This window comes from Scardinius erythrophthalmus, assembly GCF_964197995.2.
Source record: "Scardinius erythrophthalmus genome assembly, chromosome: 1".
NCBI classification, from domain to species: domain Eukaryota; kingdom Metazoa; phylum Chordata; class Actinopteri; order Cypriniformes; family Leuciscidae; genus Scardinius; species Scardinius erythrophthalmus.
Window position 1 is genome coordinate 52,625,282 of NC_138221.1, and position 18,014 is coordinate 52,643,295.

At 38.0% G+C, this 18,014-nt stretch overlaps 1 protein-coding gene across 2 annotated transcripts in view; it reads left to right on the forward strand.

Annotated features, from left to right (window-relative positions):
• kansl1b (KAT8 regulatory NSL complex subunit 1b) overlaps positions 1 to 18,014 on the forward strand; it is an 83,144-nt gene that overhangs the window by 17,996 nt on the left and 47,134 nt on the right. For both annotated transcript variants that reach the window (XM_081352694.1, XM_081352693.1), the window contains one exon: positions 10,145 to 11,426. In XM_081352694.1, the coding sequence (XP_081208820.1) occupies positions 10,234 to 11,426 (1,193 nt within the window). In that variant the 5' untranslated portion in view covers positions 10,145 to 10,233. The remainder of the gene's footprint in view (positions 1 to 10,144; positions 11,427 to 18,014) is intronic.

The window sequence follows — 18,014 nt, forward strand, 5'->3', positions numbered from 1 at the left end:
CGTTTATGCTGAAGACATAACCGACTGTGTTTAGAGGATACTCAACAAGACCGAAATGTTTGACATAATTTTGCGTGTTTTTGTTTGTTAAAGTGATATAATCCGCGAAAAATAACTTTTGTTACTCGCAATCTGTTTGTGAGCGCGTCGAGTATAAACGCCTCGTCCGTTTGGGGAGGTGCGCGTGCAGGCAGCGGAGACTTGCGCTGCGGAGCCAGGCGAAAGTACAAACAAGGCTTCACGCTCTTTGTGAAGTTTTAAATTGACTGATCTGATTGTATAGTCTGTGTGGATTAATTTACTCATACAATCTACATGCTAAAGTGCAGGAATGATTAAAATTATGCGCAATACCCGCGCCGAAATTCGAGCCCTGATTTGGCTACATAAGCACAACAGTATCGATACGGAAGCTGCTGTATCGATACGCTAGTGCTGGGCGGTTTGACCAAAAATCAACATCACGTTTTTTTTCTAAATTATACCGGTTTCACGGTTTTTACCGTTTTTTTTTTTTTTTTTCAAGCATGATGGGTGTTAACCACATTTTCTACTGAGTGAGAGAGGAAATACTGCAGTAGATTTACTTATAATGCCCTATTTTATTGTCATGAGTGAATATTATAGAAAAAATCCACACTAATATTAATAATACAGGTTTGCAAGGCTGTTTACAAAGAGGTGCCAGCAGGACGCGCTTTAGGAGCGGCAGAAACAGTGGTTTCCCCGGTAACGGCTGTACACAAAGCAGCAACGCTCATAAACACTGCTTTATCAGGAAAGATAAAGAAAGATTCAATCGTAATAACAAAGAAACTTTTCTAAAGACCGTCAGTTCACTTCAGATACGTTAATACAGTATAAAAACACGCGCGCCGCGAGAAAAAAGACACTCTCACCCCCACACGTCTCGTGCCCATTCTAGTCAATGCTTGTGTTTCAGATCGAAGCTTCCCAGAAGCGGCTCTCCGCGCCGCTTCGCTAAATATAGGCGCCTAGTCTATTTTGACGCACCGCGTGGAGGACGGAATAAAACCTTGTCGCAGCTGTAATGCGCCGCAGACGTGTGTTGTAAATGAGGGGTGAGACTGTGTCGCGCTGCGCCGCGTTCCGATTAAAGCGGCATACACCGGTATTGCGGTATATTAAAAATTCATATCGTAACAAAAATAAACACCGGTATTCGGTATGAACCGGTAAACCGCCCAGCACTACGATACGCGCATCGTCAGGAGTTCATGACAATGTATCGTTGTATCGATATTCTGAGCACAGCCCTAATATATATATATATATACAGCTCAAACAGCAATGCACATAAGATTGGGCCTGTCATATACATGCCATTAGAATGAGAATACTATTGTAATAAAACGTTGTGAATTCTCTGGGTTTAGTTGCTGTTTCTGCGCATTGTTGTGGAAATAGCGTGTCCAGAACAGGGATTACACATTCTGACCAGCACAGTCAAGTTCGCTTGTGCATTCACATCATTTTGTACCGATATATGATAAGTCGTATGTAATATAAATATCTGATTAATCTCATATAGGATGCGTTTCGTTGATTTGAACAACCTGCTAGAAAAGTTCTTCAGCTTCCCGGTGCGCGTTCTCATCAGCTTCAGCGCGCGCGATCAAACAGCAATACAAAACATTAAAAGCTATGATTGGGACTGTCATATCATTATAATTGTATAATGCAGCCCAATGCAGCATTATTTAGGTATTTTATTTTAATTTTTTGGTAGGCAATAGATTTTTTGGTAACACTTTACAATAAGGTCTCGTTTGTTAATGCATTAACTAACATGAACTAACAGAGAGCAATAGCCTTTGTTAACGTTCGTTAATAAAATATTTGTGTTCATGTTCGATCACAGTGCATTAACTAAGGTTAACAGATAGGCCTACAACTTTGGATCTTAAAAATTTCTTATAAAATGTTGATCTTAACATTAAGATTAATAAATGCTGTAGAAGTATTGTTCATTAATTGTTGGTTCATGTTAATACTAACAAAATGAAACCTTATAATAAAGTGTTACCATTTTTTAATAAAGAAAGTTGGGCATAGGAGTGTAAAATTAATTTGAAAAGTTAAGGAATCTTACACTGGTTCAAACTAGGCTACTGTATTTTATATGTATGATTTATGTTGAAGTGTTTGGAACATTGGCTTTTAATGGTGAACCTTTTGTTTATGTATTCAGACTATCAAAGTATATAAAAATTTAAAGTTAGATTTATCAGCCAATATATCGGTATCAGCCAAAACTGTAATATTAGTGCATCCCTAATTGTTATTGTGTATGTATTTTTAAGTCATTTTAAAGACTTAGGCTAGGTCTTTGCTTATGCCTATTTTTATTACCACAAAATGAATCGTTAAAATAATCAACTGATTTACTCGATTGCAAAAATAATAGGTAGTGACAGCCCTAATATCCACCATATTGTATTATAGTTATTTGCCGGCATATGCCATTTTAAGAAACTGTTGAACCACTTTTTTTGTAGGATATCTCTGCTCTTGTTGTGGTTTCATTGTTTTCATGGGACACTGCTCTTAAGAAAAATGTAAATAAGGTCAGGTTTGTTTGGACTAGTAGTAGTGCTGGGTGGTATACAAGTTCATACCGAATACTGGTGTTGAATTTTTAATATACCGCAATACCAGTGCATGTCGCTTTAACAATGTTCGGAACGTGGCGCGGCGTAACACTGTTTGAGAGGGTCCCTTTCACTGTTGCACTGTGGTGATGCACAGCTGTATGTGTTACTAAGCGTTACACGTTTCAAAGTCAAAACGCGGCACAGGTGTTTTTATATGAATGTATCTTTTGAACGGAACTGACTGTCTTTAGAAAAGTTTCAGTGTTATTTTAATTTAATCTTTCTTTATCTTTCCTGATAAAGCAGCGTTTATGAGTACTGCGCTGCTTTGTGTACAGCCGTTACAGGGGAAACCGCTATTTCTGCTGCTCCTAAAACGCCTCCTGCTGGCTCCTCTTTGTAAACAGCATCATTTTGTGGGGCCTGCAAACCTGTATTAATACTAGTGTGGAATTTTTCTACAATATTCACTCATGACTGTAAAATAGGGCATTCTAAGTCAATCTACTGCAGTGTTTCCTCTCTCAATCAATAGAAAATGGGGTTAACACCCAGTCATGCTTAAAAAATATATATACCGTGAAACCGGTATAATTTTGAAAAATACCATGATATACATTTTGGGTCACACCGCCCAGCACTAACTAGTAGTTCCTTAATGGAGATAGTAGTTTAAAAGCTCTGTTACAAGATTCCAAGTAGAGGACTTCAACTTGAGGCAGTGTCACATTTTTAATGATTTCAGCAAAATAGAGCGAGCTTTGGTGAAAACTAAGTGAATATTTAATGACTACAATAGTAATATCTCACTAGAAATTACATCAAAAGTGATAGAGGTTGGTCAAAAATGTACATTTACACACAAACTGACGACCAGCCGCAACTTTCAGATGCCATCTTTATTTTTCTAGCTCAACTGTCACAGAATGGAAAGCACAGGATTGTGGCATATCAAAGGCAGCAAAGGATACATCTATGCTGCCTTCAAAAATCGATCAGATGAAGGTATCTCAGGAGACAGGAAGTGAAACTAACACTGCATTCAGACGTACCTTGATACCTTCTGACCTTGAAATGCATCCTCCGAAGGCAGCATTTATCAGTTTTCGGATGCAGCCAATGAGTGAGTCATTGAATCATTGATTCAGCTAATTCGTTATAAAAAGCTGATTGCTCAGAGACGCAAAACAGTGCTGTGGACTTTGTTTGGAACAATTTTCATTTGCGGAAGTGAGCGAAACAGTTGATTTGATGTCTAAAATGTAAGTCACTTATTATTAACTTGTTTATTAAACTGTACGTTGTATAAAATCAATGTCATATTTTTAATCATTAGGGTTGGGTATCGAAACCCGGTACTAATATGGAACTTGGGATGGGCATGTGCGTCTAGTTGTTAGATTACTTTTATGTTGTCTGTAACTGATTAATCTCAAATAAGAAGCATTTGGTTGAGTTTAATAACGAGCTAGCAAAATGCAGCAGTTTACCGACCGTTCATTCACTCATCAGTTTCAGCTCAAATGGAATGTCTGACATTATTGACTTTGATTGGGTTATTTGAGACTGATTCCTTTTAGATTGACTTGATGGGCAAAAATCATTGATGATAATAATAATACAGTAGTGTTATTTTGTTCTAATTTTTTTATTTAAAGTTGTTTCTCGTTATGGCTTCGAAAATGCGCAATGACTGTAATCACTTTCTATCATTAAAAATTAAGTGCAAGATGTGCAGCGTCAATATACACAGAGCATTATAATGAGAGCAGGATTATGATAGATTGAATGTTGTAAATTCTCGGTGCTTTAATTGTCCGTGTGTCAGCGTGAGACACGGGCAAGAGCGCATCCAGAGGTTCCATTTCAAACCATAGACTGTAAAAAAAACTAGTTTCAGATGCAGTTTCAGAACTAGTGCAGATGCAAGTTGTAATATTACTTTTATGTTATGTATCTAGGATGTCTGATTATTAATCTAGGATGTGTCATAGAACGGGCTTCAGTTTACTGGAGATAATTTGCTCTTCAGCTTTACCTCAAGCAGCTATTCCTTTTAGAATCTTTTTTTTTTTAGTTTCTTTTTCGATAACATTGTTCATATTCATAATCTAGCAGTTCTTTTTTTTTCTATTCATACGTTCATGTTTTCATTTTGGTCAACGTTAATTTTCGTAACGGTCTTAATATTTTCATTTTAATGACTGACACGTCATGTACGTGGGGACCCGCCCCCTGTACATGCCCGCCCCCGAATACTGGAGTACTCATTTTTTGAGACCTGTCAATGATCGAAATGAGAAATTAACAAAAATGCCCATCCCTATATGGAACCGCTACCCAAGTTATCGGTATGTAACCGGACCGAATCAAAACGCAGTGCCTCATTTCGGTGCAACTTAAATGCCTCAACTTCTGAATTAAAATCTGCGTTCGCGCGTTGGCTGGCGCTAAGCCAAGAGACAGACGCGCTCAGCACATTCACTTATCTATTTAAGAATAAAAAATATCAGCCAAGGACTGACTGACATGTAACGCAACCAATCACAGTTTGATTTGTTCCACGTCATGTTTAGTATGAAAATGTAAAGTCAGTGTCCCTAAAATAACAGACCGGCATACATAATAAATTATTAATTGAAGAACGTTGTGCAAGTTTAGCTACTGCAACAATAGAGCCGGAAACTTCACATACTTTTGAAAATCCTGCATTCAGTTGATTCTGATAAGCGCTCATTGTCACAGTTGTAAACATGACGGCGTTGTTCTTCCACAAGGGGTTTTGCATCACCAAACGATACCCAACCCTAATCATGCTGATATTTGGAGAAAAACGGCGCTCTTCGTGTAATATTTTAACTATATTAAATGATATAAATATAAAAAGACATACAGGGGCATTTTGCCTCTTACCTTAAATCTGGGGGCATTATAAATGCATTTTAATAGACTAAATCATGCCGTATAAGTGTACACTCTAAATGTACACGCGCGTCAAAGAATCGATTGCTCCATTTTACTACAAGTCTGAATAATTAATTTAATCTTTCATGGTTCTTGTGCTTCCTTTTTGAAAGCTCAGTTACTTGTTACTTCATGGAAAATGCCATCTAGTGTTTTGTGTTTTAAAATCTGCATGTCATTTTTGGATGATCTTTTCAAATTCAAAGTAGCCGTTTTCATTTTGAATAGAGGCAGTTTAGCTACCTTTTTCCCCATGTCATTTATTGTAATGGTCATCTTTACAAGACAAGGTGACGTTTCAGCATTGAGCCATGTTGCTTTAGTGTGAGTCACCCCACTCCATTTTTATGTCTTAAGAACCTAAGTCTCTTTGCGAATTAATTGTGTCTCTGCTCTCAAAATATTCACCAAATCTGTTAAGGCATGGCACATCAGCTTGTTAGATTTAATAAGAATGGTTTACACCTAAAGGGTTTTGACAGTGCAGAATGAATTGGTTTATGTTACAGATTTAGTTATTGGTTCTGTCAACTTCAACCTGCATTCAAAGTCACTTTGAATGTCACGGTCTGTTGTCATTGTTTTGAGAATGAGAATTGGCCTAAATATTTCTGATGTGTCTGTCTGAAGGCTGTAGTTTCACCCTTACTTGATGTAGAAATATGCTCATATCTATTTAGTTGGTCTCCATATGAAACTGTCCTTGTGTCTGGTAGCGCTGCACGATATGAGGAAAAGCTGCGATGTGCGATAACATTGTTTAATATTGTGATGACGATATGACTTGAGATAAATATTCAAATGTGAATGTTAGCTATACTGTCTTAGTGCTTTAATAGGTTCTTTGCGTGATAGGTCAAACGTTTATTACCTGCCTGGTTCAGATTACACGATTTTAGCGCAATTTTGGCATGATCCGTTTGACGTAGGGTGTCGTGGGGATTCGAAAATGACAACGGGCGTCGGGACGCAAGATTCGATCGCTTCATCTCTAGTGTGTCATAGTGGGCGACAACCTACGTCACGTCTGCGATGCTTCACAAGATCACGACAGAAAGATTAGCATGTTTAATTTTTTAACGGTCCTCCACGACGGGTTCTGTCAAGAGTGAGTGAATATATGAGCGAAAGTGTGTGTGTGTGTGTGTGTGTGTGTGTGTGTGTGTGTGTGTGTGCGAGTGAGCGAGCGAGTGTGTGTGTGTGTGTGTGTGCGTGAGTGAGTGAGCGAGGGACAGTGAGCGTGTGTGTGTGCGCGAGTGAGTGAGTGAGCGCTTGAGTGAGTGTGAGTGTGAGTGTGAGTGTGAGTGTGAGTGTGAGTGTGTGTGTGTGACGGCACGCGATGACTGGTCGGAAACCAACGTGTAGTCTGACATGTTTCTTGTCCACGACACGACAAGATTTTAGGAATCAAAATTGTGTAATCTGACACCGTGACTATCCTAACAGACACAAAAATCTTGTAATCTGAACCAGGCATTATTCATCGTGTCAGGCTGTCGGTTGTAATGTGTTCATCGCGCGAGTTCATATCGCGATGACGATGAAAATTCGATGTATCGTTCAGCCCTAGTGTCTGGCTCTTTGTTTTTTCCTCTTAAGGTTTGACCTACATTGATACTGTCTACCGTTAAGCAGTGGTCCTCAACTGGTGGATCATGAGTCGTTATTGGGTGTTAAAATGCAAATAAAAAATGTAGCTTATCATATCACACATATTTACTGGGCTATATATCAAGTTTGCATGATATCAATATATTTTTTATAAATGACAAATGATGAGGCAATACCATTTATATTAGGGCTGGACCCGAATGTTCGAATATTCGTTCGATGGGTTGGTATTCGATTTGAGAATTTGACATTCGAATATTCGTTTTTTGTTTTTTGTTTTTTTTTGCACACCTTCGGCTCCCATGTTAAGAGGTTGGAGTTTGCACACTGCCTGCGTGAGACACGCGTCTCAGGCGCGGCTCGAGCCACACAAAAAAACGCGTGTATGCTAGAAATAGAACCGTGAGTGTTCTCTGGCTAGAGCACAGAACAGCGGAGTTTGTATGGACCGAAGTGCATGCCTGAGCTTGTGTTTTGGGTTAAGCTGCCTTGCTTTGACATTGTGGAAAATAGAATAATAGAAACAAAATGTATTTAGCATTAATTAATCGTTTTTAATTTAACTTAATTTAATTTAACTTTAACTTTATTTAAATTTAGTTTTTCTTTCTTTAAATTTAGTTTTTTCTTTCTTTAAATTTAGTTTTTCTTTCTTTAAATTTAATTTTTCTTTATTTAAATTTCGTTTTTCTTTATTTAAATTACCCTTTACTGTGTCAGTAATTTGTTAGTCAGAAAAATATTACACTACCTTAAAAGTATTGCTTAATTTAACAGACCTGTGCGTGCATTTTATATCACTAGTGCAGACAGTGTCCGTTCTCGGAGCATATAAGCCCTGCCGCTTCCCGCTCGCGCTGTTCTGTAGTTTACTAAAAGTGTATTAATTCTGAACGTGTCGCGTCTCGCGTCCATCTATATTGCACCAAAGGAAACACTGCACTCCCTTGTGAAGTCGATTGGATGAACGACTCTCGAAATAATCAAAATGCAAACGGATATACAGACACATAGAGATTCCTGCCTTTATTAGAGAGAAGAATATGTTCAGCACCCTCTCTCCGAAGCTTCGAATATTCAATGTTCATTACTACCGAAGCTTCGAAGCTCAAAAAATGGTATTCGGACCAGCCCTAATTTATATTGATATCAAGGCTTGAAATTGCGACGATTTTGGTCGCATATTCTCACGAAATTTAATCTGTGCGAATTTATTTGGCAGCATTTGTGCAAGTGCAAATAATTGTTAGGCCATCCTTAAAAATATTTTGGTTTGCAGTAACAGCAAAAAAAAAAGAAAAAAAGGGTCGGTAGGTAGGTCTTTATTTTTTTATATATATAAAAAATAATATAAAAAAGTATATTTTTTTAATAATAAAAAAAAAATCGGGGTCGGGGGGGTCTTGAGAGAACATTTTTCACCGATGTCTAGGGGCTGTTTACACCAGGCCACTTTGCGTTTTCTCAGATCGGATTGCAATCTGATTGATCAAAACGATTCAATTATTTACACCTGGTTACATAGATGTGTGTTGTTGTTTTTTTGCGTATATAACCGATCTTCAATTCCCGCTATATGCAGATTTAATGCAGTGCACCGAAAGCAACAGTTATTATTTTATTGGTCAACAGCTAAAATTTCTGAATCAAAGCCCGCAATAAGAGAAAGCGGAAACAGCCCTGGTAAGATCATTTCGTTTCTTTACATTTAATAAAGATGATCGTGTGTTAAGCGTCTGCGACTTACTTTCACTTTGATTTGCGATAACACGTTGATGCTTAGCTTCTCATATGCGGCGATGCGTGTTGCAGTAGCGTCGTCATTACTGACTAAAACATGACATGTAGCCTATATAACACGCTTTCACATGTTTATTTTTTAATAAACCATATTCAACAACATATAAAAATGAAATAATCTTTAGAGTAAAGCCGCAGCCATCATTACCAAGCGCGAACCATTGACAGTGAATGAAACGGAGCGATCTTAGCCTGCAGGCCGTAGTGTGACATGCGTAAACCTGGTGTAAACATAATGACGCGCCACGAGTTTTTATTTAAAAGAAAGAACGTAGCTTATGTTTGTATGTATGTCTAAGCAATTTATATTCACAATACTTAATAACTAATATTATTTTATTGCATTTGTATTAGTTGTTTGAAGAGTTAAAAAAAAATTGGTCGGTCTTAACGCAAGTTTACAACCGGCAAGTCGGTCGGACTAAAAGGGAAAATAAATAAATAATTGGGTCGGTACTAAATTGACAGGGTCGGTCGGGTTACGGCAAACAAGAATATTTTTAAGGATGGCCTTATGGTGGTGCGTTTTTTCTAGAGATGCACCAGCAGACCGGCAATAGATCGGAAACGGTTTTTAGTTTAATTTTAGCTGATCTCAATTGTGGACTTGCATGCAAACTTCATTGCAATCATTTCCCGAAATGTCATTTTTGTGGAAATATAACACAGGCCGGAGATGCGACACACTGAAGACGGGCGCAAGGAGGAGAGTGCAGACACAGCAAGATTACTGTTGGAGATGCTCAAAATATAGGAAGAGAAATCTAAAAATTGAATTGGGGTGTGGATATATATGAATGTTTCGATGGCATTTGTTTTTCCTCTTACTTCCATATAAAGTAATGTTTATAAATGCAATGCTGCTTTGTTTATAGCGGTACCCAAAGAAATGCTTCTTTTCCATAAGCTCCACCTGCTGTGAGAGAGTGAATTTGCATTTTCATTCAGTCTGTCCGTTTTTGTTTTGTGCAGGTGTCTTATGTAACAAAACCAACTGCTCATGCTACATGTGTGTAGCATACTTGTTTGGATTGTGATTAAAATGAAGCGGTTGCCTCTAATTTCAAATGACTACAGATGTTTTTTTAAGGCCAGTTTGGCCTGTTATAGAACAAATAAACTGCTAATGTTTCTTTGTCTTGTGTTATTTTCAGGCTGCCCCCTGGAACAGTGGTGGGTGGGTGGTGTGGAGCTGGCCTCGGCACCGGGAGAGGCCCCCTCGCCCGCCCCCTCCCAGCGCTGCATGGCTGCAATGGCGCCCGCTTTAACCGACGCGCCGGCCGAAACTCACCGCATACGCTTCAAACTGGCTCCGCCCTCCTCCACCCTCTCCCCGAGTGGTGTGGAGGAAAGTGGTACCACCAACCATATCCTCGTGTCCAGTAACGGCGTAGTCAAGCGCAAGGCCTCGGAGGAGCGCCCCTCTCGCGGGGCTGGCCCCTGCAAGCCCCTCGTTACCTCATATCACTGTTCAGATGTGACCTCTGTGTCCTCAGCAAAAGAGTCTCTCAAGCTGCAAGGTGTTCTACTGAAGACGCACAGCATCCTGCCAAACCTCATACCACGCAAGCACCAGGCTTTAGAGCTCTCTGAAGAGCAGCTAAAGAGCATCATGAGTGCCGGTGGAGGAGGTGGGCCATGTGGGCCGCCCACTGTCCAAGGCACCACTGTCAATGGCGTGACAAAGAAAGTGACTAAACCGACTGAACGAGACAATGCAGTGACCTTTAATGGTGGTCAACATACTGTCGAGCAGGATTTGTCAAATCCGACTCAAATTGTCATTGCTACCAGGGGATTGACAACGAATGGTCCTCTTCGAGACGGTGCGGAGCAGCACCATCTGTCAAGGGGTGAGTCCCAGAATTGCCCCAGCAATGGAGAACCTCCTGCAACATCCCCAACCTCCATTGCACCTTTCACAGTGGACAAAATCTCAGACTGTATTCCGCTAAGCAGTGAAGATCCGTTGGCGCTCTCGCTCGCTACCCAGCAAGACCCCTTAGGTGACCTTGGAGCGGAGCTAAGCGACCGTACCCAGCACAGCCAGAGCAGACAAGGGGAGATCGAGGCACGGCTACGGCGACTACGCAAACGGCTACAGGTGGTGCAGGCCAAGCAGGTGGAGCGCCATGTGCAGCAACAGTTGGGCGGACTACTCAAGAGCACGCTGGGTGCTCTGGATGCCAGACGGCAAAGAGGCCGTTATGGTGACGACGCCCTCACCCCTCAGGAGAGGGACGGACTGGGACGTTTCCTGAAGGGTGGATCTATGCCGGCTGAATTAGAACGACTGTCCCTGAGTTGTACCACCAACCTGCAATCTGCCGAATGTGCTTTCGATTCCGATGCCACGGAAAGCAGCTCAGGAGGAGAAACTGATGTGGAGGAAGATGAATTGGCTCGGGTCGACATTGAGCAACGCCACATTCCTCTGTGAGTACCGACCTTCATTATTCCTCTGATAATGTGAATCTAGATGGTTTAATGATGTCAGATAAGTGCTGATGCAGGCTGGGTGATACTGTTTCATGAAACCATTGCGGTCTCACATGATAATGAATCATGATGTGCAGATGTTATTGACTGATTGTAAATTCAGTGAGTGGCTGTTGTACATATCTGTGCATTTGTAAGTGTAGATTTGTTCTTTCAGTTCAAGATCACGTTGATTGCTTTTGTTACAGAGGAATTTTCTTGATAATGAAGGTGTTCATCTCTTGAATATCATTACTATTCTGGTTACACATGGACACACGCTCTGCACTCTCTCTTACATACAGCAAGTCAGTCGTTCCCTTCCCTAGGGCAGAGCCTTGTTTAAATACACTCAAATGGCAAAGGATTTTTCTTCCATTCACACACTTTCTCATTCAGTTATTGGGCCTGTTTTCACCCATCCCAACCTCTGGTTAAGAACACACTGGACAAGTGGAAGGCAAAGATAAGGCACTGTTAACTTCTACTTCCTGTTGGTATTTGTTATATATTTGTTTATTTTAGCTTGGGTTATTTTTTTCCTATCTTTCCAGTATTTGCTCTAATTTTCCCAATACTCAAACCCAGTAAATAATTCAGACACAAGAAAAGTAATCCTCTTTATGAGGGAAATCTAGATCAATGATAAAAGCATTGGCACATAAAACGTGTATATCTTTGATAAATACTAGGGATGTCCCGATACCACTTTTTCACTTCCGATACCGATACCGATGCCGCAGCTTTGGCTATTTGCCGATACCAATATCAATCCGATATTTTTATTTTATTCTTGAACTAATACTACTAATAATAAAATATAATGGAAGCACTTTCCTCAATTAGCCACTTAAAAACATCTCACTCAAATGGAGAACAAATACTTCTCCAGTATATAGTCCACAACAACAGTTGATAATGAAAGACTGCCAGCCTTTATTCAAAAGACCTTGAGATATGTTTGGTAACCTGAATGAATTTAAAATTAATTTGCTATATTTCAGATCAATATATTTGTTTCCTTTAAATTTTAATTAACTTTTACTTTATTCTCATCTGAATTATAAATGATTTATTTCTGTATAAAATAATACTACTTTTAAAAACACATTTGATTTTCTTTTTTATTCAATGTAGAATGTGTAACTTAAAAATAAACAAATTAGTGCTCTGTTTTAGGACAAGAAATGAAAACCAATGCAATGATGAATGTCCAAAAAGATGAGATCATTTTTGCTTTTAAACAGCGTGTGCGCGCGTGTGTGTGTGTGTGTGTGTGTGTGTGTGTGTGTGTGTGTGTGTGTGTGTGTGTGTGTGTGTGTGTGATTTTGGTTGGGTGACAGTTACAGTTTGACAAGAGTTTACAGTTTGACAAAAGCACAATGTTGGGTTTTACACAAATATAAGTAGGCTAAACACTTTTTCAGGTTTTAATGATGTCCTGCATGAAAATGACGGAGTATGTTTTTTTGTTTCCACTGTTCGATCGCGCCCGTGCCTCTCTCTCTGACACACACACACACACACACACACACACCAGCATTGCAATCTTGACATCGCAGCCTGTTCATTTTGCTGCGTTCACACCAAAACGCGAATAGAGCGTCAAATTTGCGTCTATCGCGTCTAGTTCGATGCTTGAACAGTTTGAATCCATTCGCGCGTCCAAAACGAATAGGACGCGCCGCGCGCGTATAATGATAAAGTGAGCGTTTGAAGCGATATAGACGCGCGTTCAGAGCTAAGCGGGCTACAGATTAGGTGTCCCTAAAGAACCCGCATATGCGCGTATCTAACAGTAACGTTAGTTTCGTATTACATTAATTAATGTGCACGCGAGATTTATTTATTTTTATACCGTGTATTCTCTGTGTAAATCCATGCACCGAACGTACGTTCAGTACGAATACGTACCGTTCCACCCCTAATGGGTATCGGATCATAGGTATCGGATAATTTTTTTTCTCCCCTCCGATATCCGATCTAGCGTTTTGGGCCAGTATCGGCACGATACCGATGCCGTGGATCGGATCGGGACATCCCTAATAAATACCACTTTCGCCTAATTTTTGCTTTACTTGTTGTACAATAAACATCGGCTCCTCCATCGCTACAGGTGGTCAAGTGGTCTCTTTTGCTGCATCATTGTAGTTGTATGGTGTCTCAATAGCCCAGTGAGTCAGATTTTTTGTCTGTTTTTTTTTTGTTTTTGTTTTTGTTTTTTTTAACACAGACTAAGACTGCTCCATGAGGGGATAACCTACATTCAGTGGAGTCAGTCACATGACTATTGCGCAAGGACAAATAGGCTTACTTGCAGATTATGCGACGAGCATAGTGAAGCGCGTTGACAAAGGACTATTTAACTTATTTTATGTTTTTTTTTTTTTTTTTTTTTTTACTTAACCGTGCCTTCCACACATCCATAGGTACTTCTTTAAAATGAGGTTTTAGTCCTTTATTGATAAAGCAACAGATTCCTTTGAATACAGCCTGTTGTAACTTCATACAAGGACTTTTTGTTAGGTAGTTGATTTGTCTTGCTGCTTAATCAGCCATTAAAGCCAGTGTCTTGATGTGTGCGAGGGGTCACTTGAGTGCAATTCAAAGCAAATCTGCAGTACCCAGTGGGTCATTTGTGTTAGCCTTGTTTTTGCTTTATTTGTGGTAAACGGTTGCTTTCTTAAAGTCACTGGAAGGAAAATGTATCCCATATGATTTTTCATTATTGCTGTTTTTGATTCAGCTAGGTAGAGTTATTGAGATTTTATATTGTTGATGATGCCTTTTGTAGATATTATTTTGTACCATTCCCCTACCTCAGACAGATTAAGAGTGCTCAAACACTGTATAAGGACCACCTCTGGCAATTCAGGTTAATTATTAGCAGTGTTTGCAAGTTTCCTTGTTCCTCCTGGGTCGAAACTCCATTAAATAACCATGTTTCCATGAAGACCAGCTTCAACATCCATTATGAACACACAAGCACAACCACATTTCTCAGTCTTGCAAGTGTCCTTCTGGTACCATGGGCTAAAAATGTGCTTTCATGTACTTTCACGCACCAGCTGGTGGCATTCATTGTTTCAGGGCTGTAATCCTGTTATCTAGAACCAGTCTGAATGAAAAGGAGCCATTGGACTGGTTGAACATCAAATCATACCTGTCATGCCGCTTTCTGCTGTAAAGACTCCTCAAGACTTCTGTCATTTACTAGGGCTCTATGATTTCCGCAATGCAGAAAACACGGAGGGAATCGCGTAAGCCAGCCATAAAAAAAAACGGAATTTACTGTATAATGCGGAATTTGTCAAATTTTAAATTAAAAAGCAGGTCAGTGCACTTAAATCAAATCCCGATATTGATACTTTGCACGTGACGTCAGTTTTACTGGCTGGCGGGCAAGAACGTCATTCTCTAGCAACGAAAACCAGTAAACTAATCAAGGATCTTGCCAGGACGTTGCCAGTTTTAATATACAAAAGTTGTTGTTTTGAGGTGTACAGGACATGTCAGATAGTTGTTGTGCGATTGGATGCACTAACCGCGTTTGTCGCCCGCCAGATATCACATGACTGCAAACGTATCAATAGACTAGTGGAACATTTCATAGAATTTTTTTTTATATATATATATATATTATTATAAAAAAAAAAATTATTAATTCAATTAATTAGACATTAAATTAAACCATTAAAATGGAATCCAGAAAACATATTTCTTAGGGCCCAAAACAAGTAATTTTTGTGAACTTTTGAATCAATTGTTGCTAAATTATACAAGTTTCATGATTTCAATTAATTAGACATTGATTACAAAAATTTTAATTGAATCATTAAAATGGAGTATTTTGAAAAAAAAAATTAATGGATTTCATAGGGCCCTAATATACCCACCCTTATATCATTCCAAACTTCTGCGGACCACAAAAGGAGTTATTTTATGTATTTTTGAAAAGGGATGTAGTAATGAATCATTCACACAGGTTTTGTGAACTGCATGAATTGATTAATTAAAAAGATTATTTTACTGATTGGGCGTGGATACACCAGGAGAGCTAGGATCAAGCAATTCAATTCAGTTTTTATCTGTTCACTTTAGTGATGCTATTTGTCATTTTGGTGTTTAACATCTCCACTTCTTGTCACTTTAATTATTTTGAAACGAACAGCCAGGATCTTCAAACATTCTCTTTAGTATTCCATATTCAGTGGAAGTCATACAGGTTTGAAAGGAGATATAGTAAATATTATATATTTTTTTTTTATGTAAACAAAACAAGCCATTCTGGTGCTACTAAATGTTTTTATCTCTCCCCCTTGTAACCATTAATCAATGTTTTTGTCTCTGGAGTTTTTAAGATGTTTGCCTTCACTAAGAATAATGATGATTTAAGTGAGGAGTGATTAAGTTTGAGTTGAGTGTAGTTAGGTACTCCATGTATCCGGTCTCCTAAAGGTTCTTCTATTAATGATCTGTACGTCTTCGGATATTCAGACTTTTTACTGAAATGAACTAGTGGACAACAGATTTATCGCAAAGGCCTATGTTTGGCATATTTTAATTATCAGCATCGGCTGATGTGTCTTAAGTGGGACTTTTATTTTGACGACGCTGAGCGCACCAGTGCCTTTCTCCATCTTCATTAGTTTATAATTTCTATTTAACAGTTCTGTCAAATGTTTTATTAGATAACACTGTTAAACCAAGAAGGTAAACTGTAGCCTATATGAAAAAGTATTTTAATGTTTGCTTTTCTATTACTAGTAATAGAATGACAAACACTAAAAAAAAACAAAGTCCTTTTTTCAACTACCGTCAGCATTCAGCAAATATTCATTTATATAATTTAAACAAGTCTTAAAAGTAAAAAAAAAAAATTCAAGTTCAAATAATTTCCCCATGTGATTAATTTTTTTTTTCATAATTTAGTAAATATTAAGGGAATAAAAATAAAATAAAAACTTAACTTTTTGAAATAAAAACTTAAAATTGAAAATTCTGTCATTTACTCACCCTCAAGTTACAAAACCTGTTTGAATTTCTTTATTCTGCTAAACTCAAAAGAAGATATTTTTTTAAGGATTTTAAGTAAACTAAATATACGTTTAATTTCAGAATATTTAAATTAGCATGATCGGCTATAGAACACTCTTCTCTTTAAGATAACATCATCGGCCATAAAAAAAAATCAATATCGACCTCTAAAACCACCCATTATAAAGTCTGGCGTTTTACACTTTTCCCCTTTATGTCTTTCCTGCGGTGTGCATCTGTCCTAAGTAATGTTAAAAACTTACCTGCTTTTTCTAGACTTTGGTAGATATTAAGCTTTCCAAATTTTTTTTTAAGGTAGCAAAGTATATCAGAAAATGGACTATACCCTTTACTTGATAACCTAACAATCTTTATTCACCTAATGCTTTCAAACGATTATTATTATTATTATTATTTAACTATTATTATTATTATTATTTTATTTTTTTCTGTTATTATGACCCTCCCCATATTGGAATGGTTTCTTGTTTTACCAGTCAGTCAACCTTCTAGGTCACATAGCGGACAAGCTTTTTTTTTTTGGTCCCCTCTCCAATAGTTTTCACTAGAGCCCGACCGATATGGATTTTTGGGCGCCGATGCCGATACCGATAAAAAAAAGCCAGATACCGATATATCGGCCGATATTATTTGTGTATATTATAATACAGTAGCAATATTATTTATGTGTATTATAGTACAGTAAGTTTGGACACACTTTACAATTGGTGTGTACAAACTTTTGATGGGTACTAGAGCCCGACTGATAAAGGATTTTGAAGGCTGATACCGGTACAAATATTTGTTGGTTTTAAAATCCGATATTCCGATATATCGGACGATATATATATTTTTTTTTTCAGAAACAAAACATTAACAAATTTCCATAACATTAGTTATTTGTAGTTATTTATGAGTTTTAACTAAAATAATATGATAATGCATTTTAAAAAGAAACTTGTTTCTTTTATTGTCACAACAGAACAGAGGAACATCAAAATATATTAAAGTTCTGATAAATAAAATGTATAAAAATACAAACTTAAGATTTTTTTTTAAGACTAAACGTTTAGTCCTTTGAACAAAAACAACAATTTCACATTCAAATTGACAACAAATTCAAATTGTCATAATTTACTCTCTCAAGTTGTTTTTTTCTTCTGTTGAAAATAAGTTATTTGGATGAATGTGGGTAACCAAACAGTTGATGTACCCCAATGACTTCCATAGTATATTTTTCTCCTTTGGAAGTCAATGGGGACCAGCTACTGTTTGGTTACCCACATTCTTCAAACTATTAATATTAGAAAAAATATTAGAAGGAAATTAATACAGTTGGAACAACATTAGAGTGCCTGTAAATAATGAGATCATTTTTATTATTGGGTGAACTATCTCTTTAAGGACAAGCGGCAATGTGTTTACGATTGCTACTGTCTCTTTAAGAGCTGAGCACGACACGTCTAATGTACACGCATTTGACAAGCAGATTTTCTCTCAATTTTGCCT